We start from the raw sequence: 25,212 nt of genomic DNA on the forward strand, positions 1-25,212 counted from the left end.
AGCATCCAAAAGAATAAAATATTTACAAATAAACTAATGAAACAACGTGAAGACTTATGCATTGAAAACTATAAAAGATTGCCGAGAGAAATTTTAAACGATGTAAAGAGAGCTATTCTGTGTTAATAGGTTGTAAAACTCAGTATTGTCAAGATGAAAGTTCTCCACAAATTGATGTATAAATTCAATGTAATTACTGTAAAAAGTCTCAATACATTTCTTGGGTAAAAATTGGCAATAAGAAATGTTTATTTTCACTAGTAAATTTGTTAAAAGTAAGTTAGAATAGCACTGAGCTATTTTCCAACTAACACATAGGTAGAAATCCATGAAGGCCTGTGGACACGGGCAGTGACACACATTTCAGGAGGAAGAGTAAAGATATGTAACCTTTCTGGAGGATTGGTTTAACATTGTGCTTATGATTTACCTGTTCTACTTCTAGGACTTTATTTTTCAGGACTCCAAGGTTTGCAAGATACGTGTTCAAGGATGTTTGTTGTGATGTTATTTATTAATGGTAAAAAATTAGAAACTATACGTCAAAAAAGTTAGAAAGAATGTGAAAACTGATAATCTTTTTTTAAAAGATAAAAACTGAAGTCTCAGAGTTGTGTGGCAGAACGGAAAGCCCTGGAGAGAATGTGATCTTGGGAACCATGAAATGAAGAACCCTACCCAGCCGCAAAGTGAGACTGCCGTAACATGAGGCAAGCCAGGGATGAGAGACAGTATCTGTGCAGTTGATTCTGCAACCAGCCTTCCAGTCGGTCCACCCTCACGTCTGACTGCTCTGCTCTGTGCAGGGTCATAGTCTGTCTGTCTTCCTTCACCAGCTCTGCCCACCCATATGACTCTCCCATTTCTTGACCTTAAAAGAGTCCATGTGTTCCTACCATGGAGGTATCACATCACTGTGGACTGGTTAGATGATCCGATGGAGGACCCTCTTTGGTGCACGCCTCTAGGGTCCCCTTCACCCCCAACATACCCCACACCTGTGTCCTGTCTGTCAGCAGTCCTCACTGATCTGTCCAGGGGTGCTAGATTCAGACTCAGTGAAAACTGATAGTGATGGCAACTGACAAGAGGAAATGTTTTGATTGCTTTCTGTTGGAGAAAAGTTCTTCTGTGGTTTCAGTCATAAATAGTTTTGCCAAGTGAAGTTGAGTTTCTGAAATAAAGTACCTTTGGTGTGAGTATAATAATAAGGAACCCCATTTATAATGGAATTCTTATAGCCAGGCTCATTTGCAAATTGAGTAATTCTCACATGGCAAATTTGAACAGACATTAAATAAAATGTATATGTCAAAACATGATAAATTAGATATCTTCTATTCCAGATTGTCAGTTGATTAAAAAGTGTGGATCTGGGCTTCCCTGGTGGCGCAGTGGTTGAGAGTCCCCCTGCCGATGCAGGGGACACGGGTTCGTGCCCCTGTCTGGGAAGATCCCACTTGCTGTGGAGCGGCTGGGCCCGTGAGCCATGGCCACTGAGCCCGTGTGTCCGGAGCTTGTGCTCCGCGGATCTGATATAGCTCAAATTCTAAAAGAAAATCACTCAGCAGATTTAGTATTTGGAGAATCATAATGTTTTCAGATTTTTCCATAGTCCATATTTTCCTTTTTTATTGTTGTTTTGAACTGCTCTTTTCTCTTCTCACTGAAATCTTTTGTGTAAAAGCCAGCAGAGCTTAGGGCATCTTTTTCCATTTGGAAACAGCTGCAGATAGAAGACAACAGGAATTTGAATTAAAAAATAAAAGCTTTGAGTTTGTTTTTGAAAGTGAATTGCTGTTTGAAAAATGAGGCCCATGAGAGAAAATGAAACAGACTTAAACTTTTAAAAAAAATTGCTTCACACTGTTTCTTTCACTTTGAAGAACTTTTTATCTCATTTAGGATTGCTTAAATAACCTAATTTTTACTCCAATGGTGAAATCCATTATATGTGTTAGCTGTCAGCAATTAGTTGTGTAAAATATACATATTTTAATTGCGAAAGTGTATTACTCTGTTAGAATTATTTCTGTATATATGTATATAGTTGTATTTTTTAAAGAAATAGTGTTCTATATTTACCTATTCTCTGTGAAACAAATAAATGACTGAAAAAGACAGCTATGTTTTTTGAAGTATTGGCAGCAATTATAAAGTGAAACTTTTTCATCTTGAAAACCGACTGAATGAATGTCAGATAACTACTTCCTCCTGGGGCTTCCACTAACCACTTGACTTTTCTAGTTAATTTTTCTCCCCTTGAAAATTCATCCTCATTAACTGGTATTTGCTGCTAATATCTGGCTTTAAATTCTGTTCCTTTTTCTTTGCAGCCGTCAGCTACATGATATTAGCTTTATACTTGGAAAACCCAGTGGTTTGCCTTGAAAACAAAATTCAGAAACACTGCTGTTGACTAGTGAGGTTGCTTCTGGTTGCTAGTACATTTGAAACTGATTAGCAGTTTCTTACATTCTTAGGGATTATAAGTTTAGCTCATCATCTCATTATTGCTGTTGAATTAATGAAAAAATTCTCAAGGTACAAGGAAGGAAGAATGCCATCTGAATATATTTGTGCCTCTATAAATGTAGATGGATAACAAACAGACTTAGAGAGAGAAAGACGCATCGTACAGACCACTCATCGTGACTTGTACCTTCCTCCTCTTGTCCTTTAAGGGTCATGCTGGCTCATGTAATTTTTTAAAAAAATTTATTTATTTGTTTTATATTTTAGTTTTGGCTGTGTTGGGTCTTCGTTGCTGCACGCGGCCTTTCTCTAGTTGCTGTGCGCGGGGGCTACTCTTCGCTGTGGTGGTCGGGCTTCTCATTGTCGTGGCTTCTCTTGTTGCGGAGCACGGGCTCTAGGTGCGTGGGCTTCAGTAGTTGTGGCTCTCGGGCTCTAGAACACAGGCTCAGTAGTTGTGGTGCACGGGCTTAGTTGCTCCACACCATGTGGGATCTTCCCGGGCCAGGGATCGAACCCGTGTCCCCTGCACTGGCAGGCGGATTCTTAACCACTGCGCCACCAGGGAAGTCCAGGCTCATGTAATGTTAAATGAGTCTTTTTTAGACCAGTTTTAAGGTAAAGATCCAATATAAATAGAAGCATTTTCTCTCAGTTTTTAAAAATAATTAATTAATTAATTATTTTTGGCTGTGTCGTGTCTTAGTTGCGGCATGTGGGCTCTTACTTTGTGGTGCCCGGGCTTCTCTAGTTGTGGTGTGTGGAATCCAGAGCACTTGGGCTCTGTAGTTTGCAGCATGCGGGCTCTCTAGTTGAGGCGTGCGGGCTCAGTAGTTGTGGAGCATGGGCTTAGTTGCCCCACGGCATGTGGGATCTTAGTTCCCCTACCAGGGATCGAACCCACGTCCCCTGCATTGGAAGGCGGATTCTTTACCGCTGGACCACCAGGGAAGTCCCCTCTCTCAGTTACTTTTTGATGATAATGGAGAAATCTGTCTACCATTTTAACATTTGAAATTTTGTCTTTAAATGAGATTAGGTAGCAGAGGTAAAATTCTAGAACTATATTTAAATATTTCAATAGAGCCTATTGTGCTAATTAATCAATTCCAAATGACAACATCCAAGGACTATGTATAAATACTTGGCTTTGAAAAACAAAATTAAACAAAAAATCAAACAAATAATTAAAAGAATCTTTAACTCTCATCCTTAAATGCCTAGTAGAGTAGTAAGTGAAACTTTTCCTAATAATATTCATCAAATCTCTTTTGCAGAAGAAAAATAAGCCAAAAAAAATCTACTGAGAACATCGGACCAGGAGATACGTCATTCTTTTTATAATTGGCTGATGTGAAGGATTATTAATTGTGAAAACAGTAGCATTATTATTTTTTAATATTTCAAACTGTTTTATTGACTTATTGGCCAAGAATTTAACAGACCTGATTTCTTCTTTCATTCATTTATAAAAAATTTATGAATACTTGCTCTGTATCAGCCATTGTTGTAGATTCTTGGAATTCAGAGACTATTAAGCCACGTTTGTGGTCTGTGCGATAGACTGATGCGTAGCTGTGTGGTCATAATTGGCGGCGTAACTAGTGGAATTAATAGGTCGTTCGGCGAACTCAGAGGAGGCACATCTAAGGTAGCCCAGTAGATTATGCGCTGATCTGCAATTGTGGCATCTTTGTGTAACAATGAATTTCTCAAATGTTTCCTGTTAAAATGTAATTGGTAGTGAATTTAGCAAGGCTTCTAAATATAAGGTCAGGTATACAATTCAATTTTACTTCTATATATTAGCAACCAACAGATAGAAAATAAACTTTGAAAAAGATACCGTGGTACCAGAAAGCTTCTCTTACCTAAGAATAAATGCAACAAAAGAAATGCAAGGCCCCTGTTTTGAAGACTAGGAAACATTACTGAGAGGAACCAAAGAAGACCTGAACAAGTTGAGGGACATATCACGTGTATGGATTCAAAGACTCAATGTTATAAAAATGTCAGTTCTCCCCAAATTAATCTATAGAATCAACACAATTCTAAAAATCAAAACGTAGCAGTGCTTTTTGGGGGGAGGGGTGAGGGAAACTGGCGAGCCGATTCTAAAATGGATATGAAAATAGAGAGGGCTCAGAACACCTATGGCAACCTTATACCACCAGATATTGAGACTAATATTAAGCTATAGTAATTAATACAGTGTGGTTTTGGCACAAGGATGACCAGTGTTTTACAGGAAAGGGACCAAAAAGTGGACTCACACATATATGATCAATCTGATTCATGTGAAAGGAAGTATTTCAGTACAGCAGGGAAAGAAGGATCATTTCAGTAAATGCCGCTGTGTCAGCTGGATAGCCACATGGAAAAAGAATCCTGCCCCTTATTATATCCCATCACAAAATTAATTCCAGGATTGTAGATACACAAGTGATAGGTAAAACAATAAAATTTTCAGAAGAAAATGTAGGAGCTCGGTGAAGATTTTCTGAATAGGAAACAAAAAGTGATAAAAAACAAAATGTTGTTAAATTTAAATTCATTAAAATTAAAAACTTCTGTTAATCAAAAGAGACCAGTAGATAATATAAGAGCGAACTCAGAGTGGGAAAAGATATTTGCAGTTCAGATATTGAACAAGAAAATTCATATCCAGAATTGATAAAGAACTCCTACTAATCAATAAGAAAAGGATAGGCACCACGCATGTGTTAATTAATTTTCTCTGTTAAGGATATTAGTTTCTACTGAGTCTTTAGCCAAGCACAGAAATAATTATTTATCTGTCTTTCTGCCATTTATGTCTGTCTATCTCTCTCTCTATATATATATATGAAAATATTTGAAGGACAATTTCTTAGAGTTTAGCTAAATATGTATTAAATACAGCAGAATACACTTTGAATTGTATATCTCTATAGAATTGTATAATTGTCTCATGTGAATTATACTGTCAAATAACTCAGAACATAACACAAGAGTACTTTACTACAGAAAGAACAGTAACGCATTGTGACCACATTTGACAGAGTGCGCCAGATCTTGGCCCAGTGCCCACTCCCGCTTTCTGAGTAATACAGCACAGCCCTGATTTTATTTAGGGCAACATTAGACACAGTTTTAAAACTGCAGTCTCTTACCTTGCAGGTGGAGTTTGGCTTTTAATGTAGTTCTAGGGAATGCGATGCAAACAGCATAATTAATTTGCTTTTGACAGGAACTTGCAGGAAAGCCCCTTAAAAGGGTTTCCACCCAGCAAATATGGACCCTGTGCCCTTGTCCCGTCACCCTTTGCTCTTCCTCTCCCAGGTGTTCAGAGCTGCAGAAGCCATCCTGCAACCATTCTGGAAGTTGAATCACAGAGACCTTCACCCTGACATCTGTGAACTGCCGATGTTGCAGCCTATTTCTGAATGTTTTGTTACCCGAGGAAAACATAAAGGGCCTGTGTTGCTTGAGCTCTGGAGGCTTAGGTGTTTTCTCACATGCAGCTCAAGTAATGCTGGAGGCGCCGTCTAAGGAAAAGCCAACGCCCTTGTTTACCTCTCTCTATTACCTGCAAGCATTAGACATTCACAGAAATACACCCCAAGCCCTTTTCTGCTCCTAATTTGATCTTCAAATTCCACTCTTGGATTTTTTTTGGAAGCCAGAGTTACACACTGAAGGATTGGGTTTGTTGGTTTTTTTTTTTTCCTTACCCTTGAAGTTAAATGGAATATGGAATGACGTGTGATCAAGCAGAATCTTTTGTATCTACGGCAACTGAGAACGCTGCGTTTCTACGCAGACTTCAAGTATTTTACAAGACTTGTTTTTATATTTTTTTGGTTAAATTGTGGAAGGAGAATGGAGTGGGGTCTTGCATTTTCGGTCAGTATAAAATAACATTTTCTTACAGCAGCTATTATTTACTTTGAATTTTTCTTAATGTTTAGGTATAAAAGGTCTTTCATGTGCTTTAAATTGTTTTCTATTTTGATTATAGAAGATAATTCAATTTTTTGAAGGAAGACATCCTACTTTTTACGAATGTTGAGTACACAAAGCTCTTCATTACATTAAAAATATTTTAATAATTATTATTTATTTTGAATATTCAATCTGTGCTGAAGTAGAGTAAGAACCAAAAATCAATTTCATCTGAAGATCTGTCTTAAAAGTACTGAAGAAACCAGGTCTTGCCTCCTTGGTTTACCTTCTCTTGTTTTCTTTCTCTTCTGCTTTTGCCTACCCTCCATTCATCCTTAAGAATTTAATTCATGTTTATTCTGCGTTCTGTGGCAATTAGTTAATAATTAAGATACAAAAGAATTATAAGCTGTAGTTTCTTTTATTTGGGAGCTCACGATCTAGATGAATAAACAAAGCTCACACATTTGAAACACTCCCACACTCTAGAGAAACATACAGTGTGCCAGGAAAATGAAGATGTTAGGTCCTCGAGCACAGAGAGAAGGGAGATGTTGATGCCAGTTGGCGGATCAGAGAACACCACAGAGAGGAGAGGAGGCTTGAGTCAACCTTGAAGATGGATTGTTGGATGAGGAAAAATACAGAGGGGTTTTCAGATAGTGTGGGGAGCGAGGGCGAACCCAGAACAGCCACGGGAATCAGAGTGTGTAGGGGCGGAGCCTGCCGAGGACAGATCAAGGGGCCCTCGGGTGGAGGTCTAGTGTGAAAAGCACTGAAGGAGAGAGAGCCTTGAAATCCACGTCTTGAGGTAGAAACGGAAGAAAACAACGCGGGCTCGACTGTGCTTCCTTTAGAAATCCCTTGACAGATTTGAGCATGAGACTGATGGCCGGCGGGGTCGGTCACCTTAGAACTCTGATCACTGAATTTGGAAGCTGATGACTTAGTAATATCAAGGTTGCAGTCTTTGGCAGTTACAAAGAGATACTTAGGTACTAAATATCATGCCATAATCTAGAACTCCAGCCTTCCGTGTAAGAACCAGAAACGGAAAGGCTGGTGTTACATAGCAGATTCGTGGGCAGGAATATGCCTTTTGTTCTCATCCAGTGAAACTGGCTGCTTCTCGCTGAACAGCTCTGCTCCTCAAACCTTAAAGTTTAACTGTGTCTGAATAAATGTATTTGAATGGTGTTTTTACCCCAAAAATCTAACACGAAAAACTGAAGGGAGCCTTTTCATGGTTTATTTCCTCATGTTTTATCTAATCTTAGCACCTACCAAAAGGTAGCCTGCAAGAGGACATTGTGTGCAAGTTGAAAAGAAGAAAAATCTCAGCGTATCAGCAAAGCAGAGCAAGAAGTGATACAAAGTAGCCGGTGACAGAATGGTTGTCACAGGAACTGACAGGTGCTTCAGAAAAATGAGTTTTCAAAATTAAACTGGGGTAGAAAGACAAGCGTAATCTTGCACCACTTCGAATGGAAGGCACCATTTCCACGCCACCCAGCTGAATAGCTTTCTCATTACGCAAGGACCTCTCTTGCCTGTCGCATGTAAAAGAGCAAGGAAAATTAACACATCGTCTATCTCATTTTCTAAGTGACAGAAAACATTAGATTCGACACTTCATTTTATATGTGTTACAAAGAATTTGGCCCTATTAAATGTTGAAAATTGTCTTTTTTTTTGAAAATTGTTCAGCAAACTTCAAACCAAGTTTGGTGCACTGTGTCTTTTGGGGGTTTTTGTTTGTTTGTTTGTTTTCATTTGATTAGTATTTATTGAGTCCCCATGTGCTCCAAACAGTGTGCTGAATGGTTGGGATGCATGAGTCAACGTGGAGTTACATCCCCCAGGGGGAGACAGACATTGCAAACAACCCTAATGAATAAGTAAATTGTATAGTATACCTGAAGATGTTATCTCCTGTGGTTAAAAAAAATCATTAAAGCCAGGAAGGGCGGCTGGGAGGGCTGCAAATTAAAATAGGGTGGTCAGGGAAGCCTCAGTACAAAGGTAACATTTAAGCAGAACTTGAAGCCTTTGAAAAACAAGCTACATAAATGTTGGTGGGGGGCTTCTAGACCCCAAGATGAGAGCTTTGCTGACACGTTTTAGGCCTAGCAAGGAGGCCGGTGGGCTGGCGTATGGTGGTGATGGGGGCCCTAGAGTTGAGCCGAGAGAGGTACTGGGATTGGATCATAGACTGTGGTCCTTTCTTTGACTTTGACTTTTTTTTTAAGTAACAGCTTTATTGAGGTATAATTCACATACCAACAGTTCACTCGTTGTAAGTGTACAATTCAGTGTTTTTTAAAATATATTCACAGAATCGTGCAGCCATCATCACGAACAATTTTAGAAAGTTTCCATCACCCCACAAGAAACCCCATACCCTCCCAAACCCCTTTCACCCTAGGCAATCCCTAGTCTACTTTCTGTTTCTATGGATTTGACTCTTCTGAAAATTGAACACAAATGGGATAACACAGTACATGGTCTTTTCTGACTGCCTTCTTTCACTTTGATTTCAAGGTTCATCCATGTTGAAACGTGTATTAGTACTTCATCCCTTTTTATGGCTGAATAATGTTTCATTGTATGAATAGGCCACATCTTGTTTATTCATCAGTTGATGGACATCTGGGTTGTTTCCTCTTTTTGGCAATTATGAATAATGCTGCTATGAATATTTGTGTATAGGTTTCTTTAGTATGGATGTATGTTTTCATTTCTCACCTTGGAGCGGAATTCCTGGATCGTATGGAATTCATATGGGTTCATGTGGTTCATCTCTAAGTTTAATCTTTTGAGGAGCTGTCAGACTGTCTTCCAAAGTGGCTACCTCACTTTACATTCCCACCAGCAGCGTACGAGGGTTCTCATTTCTCCACATCTTCAGCAACACTTGTTATTATCTGTATTCTTGATTATAGCCATCCTAGTGGGTGTGCAGTGGTATGTCGCTGTTTTAATACGAAATTGCCTGATGACTGTGATGTTGAGCATCTTTTCATATGCTCGTGGCCATTTGTGTATCTTCTTTGGAGACATGTCTTTCCAGTTCCTTTGCCCAATATAAAATCAGGTTTAATTGCCCATTTATTATTGAGTTGTAAGAGTTCTTTACATATTTTAGATGCAAGTCACTTTTCAGAGAGATGGTTTGCAAATATTTTCTCCTGTTCAGCACATAACAAGGGCTTAATAAAATTTGTTGAATAAGTATTTGGATGTTCAAAATTATATTTCCATCACAGTGTCATTGTAGCTTTAGAGTTTAGTCAATTGTATACCAATTATAGTTTCCCTGACTTAAAACTATTAAAACCTGTCAAAATAAATGGACATATCCTTCATTATTTTATCTTTAAATTCAGCGTTATGATTGGTGAGGTGTTGAAAATCTGTCATTTTAATGATGGACAAGTGACAAAAATATGGAATACAATTTGTCATTTAAAAATTTAATATTTGACTTTTAAATTTTATAGATGGGAAAAGTGGAAGCCGATCTAACTAGATCCAAGTCTCTTCGTGAGAAACAGTCGAAGGAGTTTCTGTGGCAGCTGGAGGACGTCAAGCAAAGATACGAGCAGCAGGTCGGTCCTTCCTCTGACGGCTGCCTTTGATTCTCTCACGTGCATATACGCTCTCTTCTAAATATCTCTTTATGTCACAAAACCTCTGCACAACGAAAATACTTATAAGAACATTATTACCAATATATTTGAAATGTTTAAAATAATGGTTGTTTCACTGGAATCTAGAAACAGAGAACTTTAACTCTCCGCTGAAGTCTGTTCTGACAGTTGACTAAACTGAACGTTTAATTGAAACATTTATTGTGGTTCTTGAGTTCTCCTCCTGTCAGAGCACAAGTTTGGCTTATTTATTTAAGAAATAGTTTGGGGCACCTACTGTGGCCCAGGTGCTGTCACTGACCCCGGGCAGAGCGGTAAGCAGGGCCGACAGGGTTCTTTCCTCACAGAGCTTGGATTTTGGTGGGCAGCCAGTCCATCAGTTAAAAATGAGATAATTTCAAAGAGTGAGTTGGGAAGAAGGAAAGAGGGAGTGTGCATAGACTTTGCCAGGCGGCGGGCGGAAGGGCCTGACGGGCGCGGACAGGTGGGCAGGGGCCTGGTGCTGAGAGCCCTGGCGACGGGAGGGGCCGCGAGAAGGCTCTGGAGGAAGGGGGGCCAGGCTGGAGGGATGGCAGGTTCAACGATGCTGCGGTGGCAGCGGCGGGGGCTGTTCGGGGAGCGAATGACACTTGGACTGGATTGGCCGGAGCACCGAGGGGAAGGGTCCGGCTGGGACCAGGACGCGGGGGCAGCAAAAGGAGTTTAATTCTGTGTTCAGTACCCTGCCTCTTGTTTATTAATAAAAAAGGCTTTATCTTTATCTTTTTAAAAATACATCCCTGCAGACTCTCGGGATAGTCAAGGCAGCTATTAATTTTTACTTGTTTGTCTAATTTGCTTGCCTTGTTTCCTTAACGTCTAGAAAAATATTGGTCAGCTTAGTCACTCAGTTAAAATTGTTTCCTAGACAGTATTTGAACCTTTTTGTTCTAGAAACCTGAATAACTTTTTCTTTCATTCTTTTATTTTTAATCCCTTATTAAGTGGGTCCTTCATCTGCAGTTGCTATAGAAATATTTTCGCATGTGCAAGATGATATATGCTCATGGAAGATTATTTGAAATAATGAAAAACAGTTATAAATAAAGCCAATGATTAAATTATTGTAAATCTATACTATGGAATGCTATGTACTCCTTGAAAAGATTGATATAAATTTGTAGGAACCAACAGACACAGATTTCTAAGACACAGTGTTAAGGGGGAAATAAAGCACATGACAGAACAATTGTTATATTATGATCCTATTTATGGAAAATTAAAATATATGTGTCTGTATCATACAGCTAGGTATGTTAGTTTAGCTTTAAAATTCTAGAAGATTACACATGTCTGTAGAATGGGCATGAAATAATAGGTTAGATTATGATAAATTGACACTTTCACTGTATGCTTTAAATAGACTTTTTTACTTAAAATTTCACAAAGAGCATATGTCATGCATTACTTGCATAGTTAAAATATGAAAGTTATGAATGTAAAGAAACAATAGAATAGAATAAATGTAGAACATTTATATTATATCTGTAGTATTTTAAGTGGGTAATAAATTTGGATTAATGCAAAAAATCATTCAAGCAATTACACATAAAATTGTATATACATAAAATTACATAAGAGATGAAAATCCTAAAAGATAAGAAAAGACAGAAGAAAGAGCACTAGCAGATTATTTCAGAAATACCAGAAATATATGGGTAACTTCAGATTTTCTAACTCCAAAACCCAGTGCAATAGAATTATTTTCTCAGAATCTTCTTTAAACAATGGTGTGAGAATGAAGTATCTAATTTCTGATTAATAGATGATGGCAGTGAAAGTCATTCTGACATACACCAACTTAAAAACATGTATTTCCACTGACATACACTTTCTCTAAATAGTCGTGGAAGACGTTTTCCGGACCTTTAGTAACTGGGGTGGGGGTTGCTTGGGGAACTAGCTTTAGAGACTAGGCATAGAAACTTACCTAAGAAGTGGAGCCCACAAGTAGGAAGAGGTGGGGGTCAGAGGGAAACTGAGGGAATAATTCATCAAATATAAATAATATTTAACGAGGCTTGTTAACAAGATACAGTGTATAACCGAGGCGACTTTTGGATTAAAAACTGTATAGACGCACTAATAAAAACAAGAAAAATGTCAGCTTCTCCGTGTAAACTGATGAAGGAACGGGGGAGAGACGGAAACCAAGTTTTAAACTCTTTCTAGGACACCTGTGCTCATCAGAAGCTATTGTATGGCAGGGTGAGTGTGTGTAAGGGGTTGAAAAGTTCTCTGAGTGTTTTTAAAATTCTGTTTTCATTTTGATGATAACCATGTGGGTGACAAGTTTATAACCAAGTGTGGCCAGGTCACTGCAGGGCCTGATTTGCATTTATTCTGTGATCATTTTGGCACAGCTCTGACTTTTTAAAGTCGGATGTAACAAGTAAAACCACTGAGGAAAATGAACATTTGACTAAATATAAATTATTTTAAGTTAAAGAAATAACATTTGCCACAAATATCGTAGACAGAGTGATTCCCTTTGTCAAATTAATAAATGTATAACCAATAAAAATAATTAGCATATAAAGTAATTAGCATAAATTTTAACAAAATCATTAATGCTCCAAAGGAAAAGAAACATATATGAAATAAATTGAGTGAACGACCATGTAGAAACATCTTCAGCCTTGGTGTTAAGAAAAATGCAAATTAGAATAGCGATGTACCATGTAAAGCTGGCCAAGGTTTAGGAAAACTGGTACTTTCATCTGTTGCTGGCGTTATAAATTAATGTAGCCCGAAGGACTTTGGCAGTATCTACCAAGAGTCATAAAATTTGTTTACCTCTTCTGGCCAATTATCCTTAACCTTGAAAATCGGACAGAATTATTCAAACAATGATGTTATTTATTTTTCAGATGGTGGAATAATTATTTTTCAGATGGTGGAATCATGGTCGATTCTTTTCTCACATGCTCTACTTTCCACATTGTGTCTTTTTAACGTGACAGTCGCTTTTTTAGTGTAAAAGTAAATTTATATAAGCTCGTTTGAAGGAATGTTAAGCTTTGTAGGCTTTTCTCTGGGTGATAGATTTAAAACTGTACCAAATTTTTGTCTTTTAAGTCTTGATCAAAAATACTTAATAAGGAAAACATTAATTCTTTAAAGAATTCATACTATTAGTAGAAACCATACACTATTGCATCCATTTTTCTGTGTTTCATTTTCATGAAAAAGAGAGAAATGATATAAATGTTATACAAGTGTATAATAGGAATTTTTTTAAAACCACACAAAGATCTCTGAGGTCAGTGCAGATTTCACCTGCTTTTATCCTTCCTATGTCTGTAGGCCTCTTCACTAGAGTCCATGCTGAGAGTGAAGATCCCAGGCAGTAACTTGTAGAGGAAAGATAAAAGCAGGAATATGAGCTAGTAGGTTTTAGGGGAATATTTTTTGATGTGATAATATACAAACTTTTTAAAACCTTTTTTTTTTAAGCAGAAAATTCTATTAACTGGAGCAGCATTGCCCCGGCCACTCCAGATTGTTGGGGTTTTTACTGTGAACGCTTATCACGAGGAAAGATAGGCATATGGGAGCAGGTCCCTATGAGCCAGCTCGAGCGAGCTCACTGAAAGGGAAGCCGATTAAACTGAGCTTATTCCCTTCTTTGGGCAGACTGGCCAGGCTGGTAGATAAGGAAAGAGGAGTAGATGTGATAGATTTGGACTTCACTGAGCCGTCTGGCAAAGTCCTTCTTGAAGGCCGAATAGGAAATATGGTTTAGCCATTGGTTCATTTATGGGGTTAAGGGAGAGTTCAAAGGGCCATCTCTGAATGACGATTGACACCCTAAGTGAGATTTCTGTGTGTCACACTGGGTAATGATATAAGAGGTTAGTTTCCTGCTTCCTTGGAGTTCAGAGGAGTAGTTAACATGCGGGATATGAAAATCAGTTTTCTGAAGCTTTAAACAGATGAAATTAAGAAGATTAAGTTTATTGGGATTGAATATAAAATTCCGTGCTTTGGTTCAGAAAATCATCTGCAGAAAGTATGCGGTGGGGGAGATGTAAGGTTGTCTAGGCTGGGGGGGGTGGTGACAAGCAAGACAGGAAGAACCCCCTGGGGCGATGGATCCTGGAGGGTAAAAGGTACGGCCTCCTTCTATTGTTTTCCCATCAGGTCATATGAGGAGTCAGTCAGTTCTGGTCGCCACATTTTAAGTAGGATGCTGACAAACTCAAACATGTTCAAAGCAGAGTTTCCAGAATACGGGAACGTTTGGGTCTAGGTCAGAGGGCATATATCAAGGAATAAGGGTGTTTTGCCAAGAGAAGACGAGACTGAGGAGGGTTGCATATCTGTCTTTAACTCCAAGGTCTGGAACAGAGGAGATTTTATGATTGGTTTGTGTAATAACAGTCGTGATAGCCACCAGTCAGGAGGTCATACGCTGAGCCGGGTACCGTTTCCACCTGCTTTAGGTGACTTCAGCCACCTCCCGTCCTCACAGTCATCTTGCGAGGCAGTGCCATTGTTCATTGTTCCATCTCCAGTTGTAGAAACTGAGCACCTCCAGTTAAGTCACTGGCCAAAGGTGCCACACGGTTAATAGGTGATGAGATCAGACGTGAACGTGAGCCATGCTCTTAACCTCACTCTGACGGACCCCCAGGGGGCTCCAGGGGGCAGAAATTGAGCCTCTGGGTGTGGAACATTTTGGGTTATTTCGAGGTGGTTCTTTCCTAAAGAATTATTCAGATGTGCAGTGGTTCGTCTCGTAACAAAGTAAGTTGCCCACCTGAGCGTGTTGAGGTGACTGCCGGAACGCTGCGGGTGGATGTCCCTCCCAGATCCGCGTTCTGTGACCTGTGCCTTCGTTGATTCGCCCCCAGCCTCCCGCCTGGCCCCGTGTGCCTCTTGACAGCCGTAGGGGTCTCTAACTTACTTACACACCTGTCCATACCTGCCTTCTCTACCTGCCACTCAAGTGCGAGGGTGACAACTTTTCTGTTGTCCTTGCTTAGGAATCTACAAATCTTAAATGCTACGGGTATAGCGTTTCACCCTGGAAGGGGATTTACATGCTGTTCACCAGGCCCTTGCTTCTCAAACCGGGGTAGGCGGCCCCTGGGGCAGCGTGTGAGTGCTGGGGTGCAGGGGCCTGATGCCTGTTTCCTGGAGTGTTGGGTTCACTTGATGACTTTGTGGGAAAGCAAAGTGGTTTTTACTATTGAGGTAACATTCATATTAAAACAAACATAGACTTTTCCTGTTTTGTAAAATGCAAAATTCTCATGAATTTTTAAGATAAAATAGGACATTTCAAAGAAACTTCCAGTTTGCAGAGGCTGCTTCAGGCTGTGCCCTCAGATCCCCCAGGGGGATCTTATTCATTCTCACTGCTGTGAGGGGTGCTTTGGTGGAAAAGTTTTAGAAGCACTTATCCGGTCCAGTCCTCACATTTTATGATGAGGGAACTCGCATCTGGGGAAATGAACCACTGCTGCGCACTGGGCCTCAATTTCCTTATTCAGCGCAATCTGTGAGCCACTCCCGTTTAGAAAGCATCGTGCCAGGAACTGTAATGCAGTGAAAAAAGCAGAGTGGTATTTTAAAATATTTTAGCCAAAATGCAGGCATAAAGCGTGCAGATGTGGAGAGAAAAACATCAAACACATGGGATAAACACTCACACCAATATCCTGTAAAGGCCAAGCTTTCCTCAAGGCTTCCTGTTTCTTTCCTGTATAACCCATTGGAACAAAGAGACAATTCTAATTGTCTTTCCACAAACCTCATTCAAGTGGGAAACAAACAACAAAGCAGGCATGCTAGGATTTCCTGAACTAGGGAGATTTTTTTTGGCAGTCCCATCATATCATTCTTTAATCTTATATTTTATATCTTCTCTTTTCACTACAAAGCCTTTAAAGGGAAATGTAGTTCAACAGATAAACAAGTGGTCAAATTCTCCAGAAAGAATAAATACTTATTGTTGATGATGATAAAAAAACACTGAAGGGCCAAATCCTTACACATTGCCATTATTTGAAACAAAACATTTTGCTAGCAAAGACAAGTCAGAAATTATACAAGGTAAGCAACTGGGAAATTTTAAGAGCAGTTGAGATATTTAAAAAGCAGATAGCATGCAATTCCCAGTTTTTTCTCTGTAAGTATTTTAGTTTTTAGTTATCTAGATTTTTTAGGTAATATAGCCTGAAGACATGGACCTCTTTTAAATTAGACCATTCAGTCTTCACTGGGAAAGGACATAGCAGAAAGCAAGAGAGAGGAGACAGACAGGGTACTGGCTCCCGGCGCAGGCGTGGCGGCTGGCCTGGGGGGACAGGCCGAGGCCTCAGCTGTAAGGGGAAGGCTGGACACGGCACAGAAGTCTGTCGATCTGCAGTGGGAGAACGAGGACGTTCTTATTCCTGAGGGTTTTCTCTGTGAAACAAGAGGGAAGATCATTTGCTGACACTGAAGGAATCACGTGGACAGGAGAGCCGATGGAAGTGGGGATTGTTTGCAGTTATTTTGGTGACGGCGTGACTGATCAGACTAGAACAACTTGGTAAAATTTCTTTTTGGTATTGAGGTCCCGGATGAGGTTGAGGTTGATGACCATGAATCTGTGAGTCTCCCTAAAATTTCTTCAAAGTGGATTTTCACATGATTTATTCATTTCTGCACCTGGTTCACCTCTGTTCCTCGCTTTGCCTTATTCTTCTTGCTCACCTTATCACACTCTTTTTTTTATTTATTAATTTTTTTATTTTTTGCGGTACGCGAGCCTCTTACTGCTGTGACCTCTCCCGTTGCGGAGCACAGGCTCCGCGGCCATGGCTCACGGGCCCAGCTGCTCCACGGCATGTGGTATCTTCCCGGACCGGGGCACGAACCTGTGTCCCCTGCGTCGGCAGGCGGACTCCCAACCACTGCGCCACCAGGGAAGCCCCACACTCTTTTTAAAAGTCTTTTTTGCTTGGCTTTCCTTTTTCAGTTTGTAATCGTTTTTGAGCCTCAACTACAGTCATTGGACTCCTCGGTGGTGATCAGGACAAATTCAATCCCTGATCCAATGATGCACTAAGTCTTTCAAATTCTTCCTTTCCATAACTGCCTGATCCAGGGCGTGCAGCCGTGCTACAGGGCACAGATGGGTCCTACAGGCAGCAGGCAGAGCCAGGTTCCTGGTGTCTTAGGGTCCAGAATGAGAGAGCTCGACTATGAAGCTACAGAGCCTGTAGTCCAGGCCCAGTTTTGGGAGCCTGGGTTCATGTGCAGTGATACTTGGTGAAAAGCGCTTAAGCCAGGGCCTTTTCTTCCTTTTTCTTTTTTTCTTTTTCTCGGCTTGAATCTTTTCACATCTAGGTTCAAACAAGTGCACCTTTACCTAGAGTGGGAATGAAAAGGGCAAAGATGAACATAGTTTTTTTCAGTGACTGTAATATGAAGCATAGATGATTTGTTTTAGGGATACTTCATTTTAAAAAATGTTTCCTAGACAGTGATATGGCTACGCGATGATCCCACTCTCCAGGTACCTTAAAAATCTAAGGTCAAATCACGTCTTTGCAATCGTTCATCACTTAATTCATGTTTACTGAGCAACTACTTTGTGCTAAACACTGTTCTGGGCGCTTAGGATGTGGGTGAACACAGGAGAGTCTGTACTTATGGTGGAGGAGACAACGGTCCCCCAGCCTTAGGATATACTGTTCCGTAAGGTCATGGTCACTGCCGTGGTCAAGCAGGACAATGTATCTGTGAGTGAAGGGCTATTTTATAGAAGGTGTCATTTCGTCTAAGACGTTATTTTAGAGAAGGTCATCAGTGAAGGACTTTAAAGAAGTGATATTTGAATTAAAACCTGAATGAAGTGAAGGAGGAAACCTTACAGAACCTGAGATGAGGAAAGGAGATTTCAGGCAGAGGGAACGGGCAGGGACGTGGCTGGAATGGAGTGAGCGGGGGCGGGGCAGATCCTATCAAGCCCTGTCGACTGTGGTGGGAGCTTGGATTTTGTTCTGCGAGTGGCGGGAGCCACTGGAGCATTTGAGCAAGCTCTGGTTTGTGTTTAGAAAGCTTCCTCTCGCGGCTTTGTGGAGCGCCGATTGTACAGGAGGTGGCAGAGGACGCAGGGAGGATGGTTGGGAGGCGACTGGAGTCTGATAGTCAGAGGCTGATGAGAGGTGACCGGGGCGGGGCAGTGCAGGGCGGGGGGTCAACCTTGGGCTGTGCTCTGCAGGCAGGACTTGTGGATGAAAGGGAAATGGAGTGTGAAGAAAAGAGGGGACTCAGATATGACTCCAGCTTCCCCACTGAGCCACCAGGCGAATGGTGGTGACAGACACTGACATGCAAGAGAGAAAAGAAAGGAAGTGCCAGGACTGAGCCCAGGGACCAGTGACAACTAGACGTGGGGACGAGATGGAGGAAAACCAGCAAAAACGTCCGAGAGGGAGCAGCTGCTGGGTAGAAGGAAAAACCAAGGAGGTGTGACTTCCCGTGCGCCGCGCGCAGCCAGTGTTCAGGAAGGAGGACGTGAGTAACCTGGAAGTTAGATGGAGACTGACAGCTGCCCGCTGGGTTTGGCGAGAAGGTCCTTACCACCTTGACAAGTCCATTTTCAGTAGAACGTGGGAACAAAACCCAAGTGATGTGGGCGGGGAGAGAACACGGTGTGAGCAGCCCGTAGAGGGACTTTGAAAGAAAGGGGAGCGGAGAAGTGGGGTGGCCTCTGGAGGGTTATGGAGGGTCAGGGGAAGGATGCAGCGAAAACATCGTGTTGATGAGCACGATCCAGTGGAGAAGACGATGCTCATGAGGCAGAGAGCGACGGGGTCACTGTGAGAGGGGCGTGCTTAATTTGGCGAGAGCAGACGGGAAGGCTTCCCTGGGCCACAGGGCCAGCCGGGCGTTCAAGTCAGGAGGGCAGAGACTGTGCAGGTGGCAAGTCAGTTTGGTGATAAGGTAGATGAAGCCGCTCTCTTCTGACGGCAGGAGTCCCTCGGTCCCCACATCCACGCATGCTCAAGCCCCTCAGATAAAATGGCGTAGTCTTTGCGTATCGCCGACGCACATCCTGCTGTACACTTTACATCACCTCTAGATGACTTATGATACCTGACGCAATGTAAGCACCATGTCAATAGCTGCTGAAACGCTGCAAATTCAAGCTTTGCTTCTTGGAACCTCCTGGAATTTTTTCTTCGGTCCTTGGTTGGTTGAATCTGCGGAGGGCCAGCTCACCTTTTAGTTTTTGATTTTTGCTCCCGAATGCCACTCATTCCACGCAAAATGTTGAAAAATTACACTGCATTGTAGGCAGTGTGAGGACAGTATGAAGACAATACAGCCTTCGTCCATATGTTGGAGGAGTTTATAACCTGATTGATCTGTTTGTCCTTCTAAATTTTATACTAACTGGGAAACTCTGATGGTTTTTACTTTTCATATTCACCAGCAGGGATCTACTAGATTAAGACGAACTGAATGTGTTTCAGATAAACAGACATAAGGTAAAATAAAGTAAAATTAAAATACACAGTTAAGACATGCGTTTTTCAAAAGTGTTGAACTCTGCCTGAGGGGGTGTATTCTTAGTTATCTCAATTTCATTGGCTTGAGTAAACGATCATTAAACCACGAAGAAAAATCTTGAAACATTCGGCTTTCTGGCCCCTTCCTGGGTTTTAATTGAGGTCCGCCAGGTACAGACACAGAAAACAGTAGTGAATTGTTCAGAAAGTTGTAAATGCTGCAGGTGGTTACTGTCACTCACCACCTGCAGGTGGGGGGTAAGTATTTTGAAGTGTTACCTGGGAAAGAAAACTGCCGAGAATAGGACTTGCTTCCTGCCCGGGCAGCACGAATGGGCTGATCTCTGCTGGGCCTTCCTCCTTCATGATGTCTGCTGGGGCCCTCCAGCCTCCAGCCTCCAGCCCTCAGCCCTCAGCGCATCCCAAGCTTGGGGCTCCGGCGGGCGTTTGTCCCTAGCTGTACAGGTTGACCCTGGAGGAAAAGGAGAGAAGAAGCAGTACAGGCCGGCAGAGCCTCGCTGTGTCTCCCGTAGTGGTTAGCACACTCCTATGAAACTTTCAAATAAAGAGAATTTGTGTGCTAAACTGAATTGCTGATGGACAGATTTCGTGGAAGGCTCATTTCGTTGTAGCAAATACCTAATCCTGGAGCCACAAGGCTCTCCATAGGTGACAAATTCTATTTCTGTTCTTGACACACTGCTGACTTTTTACTGTTTCTTTTGGTGCCTGTTTCTATTAACATGTTCAGAAAGTCAGACCATATTGTAGTATTTTCTGTGCTAAAATGTTTTTTTCCTCTGACTCCAAAGGCTTGGAGTCTTTATCGGTCATGAAATGTAACGTCCAATAGCGCATTTTATATCATATAACTGCAATTTAAAAAGAAAAGATTTGAACATCTTTTAGTAAAGAATCAGTCTAGTGAAACGGTGCTGTCTTTACAGTAGACTCTGCCTCGCTGGACCTAGATTTCTGGAGCTCTAGAGAATTTGGTAACTTATTTTGACATTTCAAATGTGCTGTTTTGCAAATGCAAATGGAAAATTGCTCAGAGACGTAGCCTGATGACGTTAAGCCCTGTATCTCATTAAATGGAAAAACACAGGGTGTGGTACACTTGTCTTTTAGTGAGGATCTTAATGAGTCTTATCAACGACACAAAAGTAGTGCTGAATTTCACAACCAAGAAGCAAAAAATTTCACAGGGATCCCTCGAGTAGGAAGCGGGATGATGTGGGAGTGTCACCTGGCAAGCCCTACAGAAAATCTTCGACTTTCAATGGCTAACACTTTATATCAAAGTGCCTTTTGAACTCTTATTAGTCTAACGTATAAGATTATTGACAATTTTGAGCTGACATTCATTGCTTTTTTTAAGTATGTAGCATGTTAACGAAGCTTGTGATCTTAATAGGTAGTGGTCTTCTCTACTACTCCAGCCATGTTGATCCGAGGTGGAGATGCCAGAACTGCCTTGGCATAGTGCTGAGGACGAGGTCGAAGTCTTAGGAGAATGAGAATATTAGAGTCATTTGTTACTTTAGGCCAGACACCCTCCACCCAGGGAGGGCCTAGGAGGTGCTGAAGAAGGCATGGTGATGGGCCCCTGATTCCACTGAGCGGCTCTGGTCTGGCTTCCACCATGTGCCAGGCCCACCGTAGGCACTGCTGCTCTGGAGCCGGGCGGCCAACTTTCAGTGGGCTGCTGGGGGTCTGCCAGTGGGGCCCCGAACATCAGATGGGTGGTAGGAGTGACCGCTGCAGTGGGCAGCGTGGCAGGAGTGGCCACCAAGGTGTCTTGCCCTGCAGGGGCCTGTGGCGATAGTGAATAAAGCACGGAGCTCTGAGGGATAAGACAGAGACCAACGGGAGTGACACTCGTACAATGTCGAGAAAGAAGGTCAGGAGCTGGCAAGTGAACTTTAGACAGTTCTCCACTTCAATGGAAAATCATGGTTCAGGTTTCCAGATTTAAGATCACAGTTCACAGACCCAGAATCCATGTGCTTGAAGGGAGACCATGTCTCTTGATAAAGGCTCTTGCAACGCAACTAGTTAATATTCCCCCCAAAGGGAGCTGTAGCCATTTGACATGGTAAATGCATACGATGAAGGAAGCAAAAATTCTAGCAAAATCTTATCTTCCAGAAATGACTGTTGTTCATCTTAGGTGGTTATCATCCCAGACGCTTTTATGAGATAGTAGAAGGATAGACAGGTATAGAGACAAAAGCAGTTTTTAAAAAATGGGACCATGCAAATTTGTCACTTTTACTAAAATATTTAATTTTATGTGAAATCAGTTAAAGAAGCAGGGGAAACTGAAGGAATTTCTGAAGTTTAGAAAATTGTTTATCATATAAGAAATGATTTCTTAGAAAGTTAAGAAATAAAGATTACAAATACATTGAGATTAGAGGCATTTTTGAATTTTATGGTTCAGTTTTTACTCCCTGTTATGAAAAGATAAAAGATACATGCTTCCACTTCCTTCCACCCACCCCTACCTTTCTTCTCAGTTATAGTATTATTTATACATTGTTGACTTTTGTAACATTTATATTCTGTTCCATAACCATGCTTCTCACAGTCATATAGTTAGCTTTTTAAGTTTAAATCGATTATATGTACACCACCAGAACTTTTTTTCATATCTGAGTCCTTTATTTTGATTCATCTGTTGACTGCTGAGATTTCATCAAGTCATTTTTCCCAGAAGGGCATGTAGCTGTCGTATCCACTGTGTTTCTGCCTGCTTGAGAGTCACCACTTGTTCCCTTGTTTTGAAGGATAGTTTGGCTGGGCATGAAAGTCTCTGCTCCTCCTTTCTTTCCCTGAAGCTTGCACACGTTGACCCACTGCCTTTTGGCACAAAGGTTGCTCTTAACACAGCTTTGTCAGTCATCTCTTGGTTGCCTAAATTTCGTCCTCAAGTATTTTTTTTCCAAGAGTGGTTTAGGTTCTATAATCTTTGAGTTTTTCCATGTTTGAGTTTAGTTATAGTATTCTTGAGCCATTCTTTTACTCAGTCTAAATCAGTTTTTCCTGGTATACAGTTTGCTTTTTTGATATAGGCATTTAACTCTTCATTCATTTCAGGGAAGTCTTCTGATAACGTACCTGTGTACACACGGATTTTCTTTCTTTCTTTCTTTTTTTTTTTTTGCCTGCACTGAGCGCCACATGGGGTCTTAGTTCCCCAATGAGGGGTCAAACCCGTGTCCCCTGCATTGGAAGCGCAGAGTCTTAACCACTGGACCACCAGGGAATTTCCCACACACGGATTTTCTTTTTCCACTTTCTCTCTATATTATCTTTTCTTTGTGTCCTTCATGGACCTTTACTGTGATTATCTCCAGTCATTTGTCTATATCAGTGGTTCCATTTTTAGCCCTGTTTATTCAACTCGTTTCTAACTTAGAATTTATTTTGTGATGCAGTTATTTGATCCTTAGTTAATTCTGTTGTTTTATCTTCTTGTCTTTGACTTCTTCTTTCATTGCACTCATGTTCTCACTAAGTTCTCCTATCACTCTAGTTGTTTCTGATTTTTAAGGTATGTTTTCCTCCCGTCCAGAATGATGGGGCTTGCAGAATATAGATTTTGTCATCTGGTTACATTTGAGGTTATTTCAGTTAATATTTTTGTACTGCAGTTCCTCCTTTTTTATGTGTTGGGTGCATTCTATTACGTCTTTAATTTACTCCTCTGGTTTTGGAATTTCTGACCTTGAGGAGTATTACTGGGATGTGTTGATCTTCTATATACTGTGTACGGAGAAGTAATGACTTCAAAAAATAAGATTATCAAAGCGTGTTCAGGCCATATTTGCTAGCACTAATTCTGCTGTAAAACAGTTAGGAGAACTTAGCGTGTGTATTCCAAGGCCCTCAGGGACTTGGCTGTCTAGCACCCGCATCTTGTCATCTCAGGGCCTGGGTGTGCTCCTACCCAAGGACACATGCGTGGAGCTTCAGGCGGAGGGAGGAGGCCAGTCTCAGGGCCTGGGTGTGCTCCTACCCAAGGACACATGCGTGGAGCTTCAGGCGGAGGGAGGAGGCCATCGACATATGTGGCAGGATACGGTCTGGGAGGAGGACTGTGCCTTCAGGGATCTCAGAACCTCAAGGTCAGAGTGCGTTGGGATGGCACAGTGGGTGGGGCAGGGCCCTTATTCATCTCCTGTTGGATAATTTCGTGTGAGTCAACCTAGTAGCTTCTAGGCAATAAAGCCATTTTCTCACGCAGGCCCCAACCAGCAGGCTATCAAGTCCAGCATCACAAAGGCTGGCAGGTGCTCCCAGGCACTTGCACGTGAGGCCTAATTACTCCCCTTGTCCTGGGAGACATGCCAGCCTGCTTTCACACCCGTCGAGTGGCATTACAAGCATAGTTACCTGGCCCACAGCTCCATGCTTTTGGATTAGGGAGCTTAAAGCCTTCCCTTCTGCGTTACAGGGAGCTCTTTACCTGCCTTACTTAAGAATTCCTTGGTGATGGGGCCTCCTCTTCCCCCTGGAGCATAGATTATGGGCTCTGGACCCCCTTGACCTAGAGACCCCACTGACCACTTCATCATTCACCCTTGCAGATGCTGTCTGCTTTCCCATCCTCCACACTCTCCATGACGTACCACCTCCTGGTAACCGCGAGCTCCATTGCACATTATTGTGGTCAACTAAAAGTATCTAGTAGCTCAAGGTAAAGAGGATACGCTACTTCCTGTTTGCTGTTGAGAAGCACCCACATGTAAAGGACATTTATCTACCTGGAAGGGGCTAGGTTGAACTTTAACACAGATCCACCTTGATGATGGCATTGAATATGGTTATGAATATCATCATCAAGATGTTCCCAGAACATTAGGGTTTTTCTCCTGGACTCTACCATTAATCTGGAGAGGACACCCCTGCCTGAACTTGCTGACAGTGAGGAAACCTAGGCAAACACTAGAAGGGGCTTGTAACCTCTAGAAGTTGGCCAAACAGCATTGGATCGAGCAGACAGGGCTGAGCGATTTCATCTGAAAAGGCTCTGGCAACCTTGAGATTTGTTCATTAACCAGCATCACTGAGCAACGGACCCTGACAAAGCAGCGAACTATTTTAATAGTTTAACTTATGAACATCTATCTTTAGGCGTCAAATGCCATTATCTCTATTTCATTTGTTCCTGACTTTTTAAAATGAATGAACGGAAAGCAGGGTCACTGGTCCAAGTGTCAGAACTCCTCAGATAACTCAGAGTTTCTGTGGAAGGGTGTTGGTTCTGGAGCCTAGACCCAGGCAGCACTGTTACTAACGATCTCACAGCCAGTCCTGGTCTTGTGTCTTTTCTTGGGGGAAAACTTCCGTAATTCTTCTGCCTTAATTACTTAAAATTACTTAAATAGTAATTTTAAGAAGAATTACTTAAAATTACTATTCCTTAAATACTCTAAGGAAAAGTCAATCGGTTACTTTTCCTTAGAGTATTGTAAAATATTTTGCTTTCTGTCAATTTTAAATCACACCATTCTCCCAGTTTTTTGAGGCTTTTGAGAATCAGATCTCAGTAGAACTTTTTACCTCTTTCTGTTTCCTTTCAGTGTGGTACATGTTTAAATGTTTTA

General features: G+C 41.4%; 1 protein-coding gene across 26 annotated transcripts in view; it reads left to right on the forward strand.

Annotated features, from left to right (window-relative positions):
* CEP112 (centrosomal protein 112) overlaps positions 1–25,212 on the forward strand; it is a 422,076-nt gene that overhangs the window by 184,612 nt on the left and 212,252 nt on the right. For all 26 annotated transcript variants that reach the window (XM_027080441.1, XM_027080442.1, XM_027080431.1 and 23 more), the window contains one exon: positions 9,897–10,004. In XM_027080441.1, the coding sequence (XP_026936242.1) occupies positions 9,897–10,004 (108 nt within the window). The remainder of the gene's footprint in view (positions 1–9,896; positions 10,005–25,212) is intronic.

The sequence above is a fragment of the Aethalodelphis obliquidens genome, unplaced genomic scaffold, assembly GCF_003676395.1.
Source record: "Aethalodelphis obliquidens isolate GAN/ISIS:26980383/991018 unplaced genomic scaffold, ASM367639v1 scaffold44, whole genome shotgun sequence".
Lineage (NCBI taxonomy): Eukaryota > Metazoa > Chordata > Mammalia > Artiodactyla > Delphinidae > Aethalodelphis > Aethalodelphis obliquidens.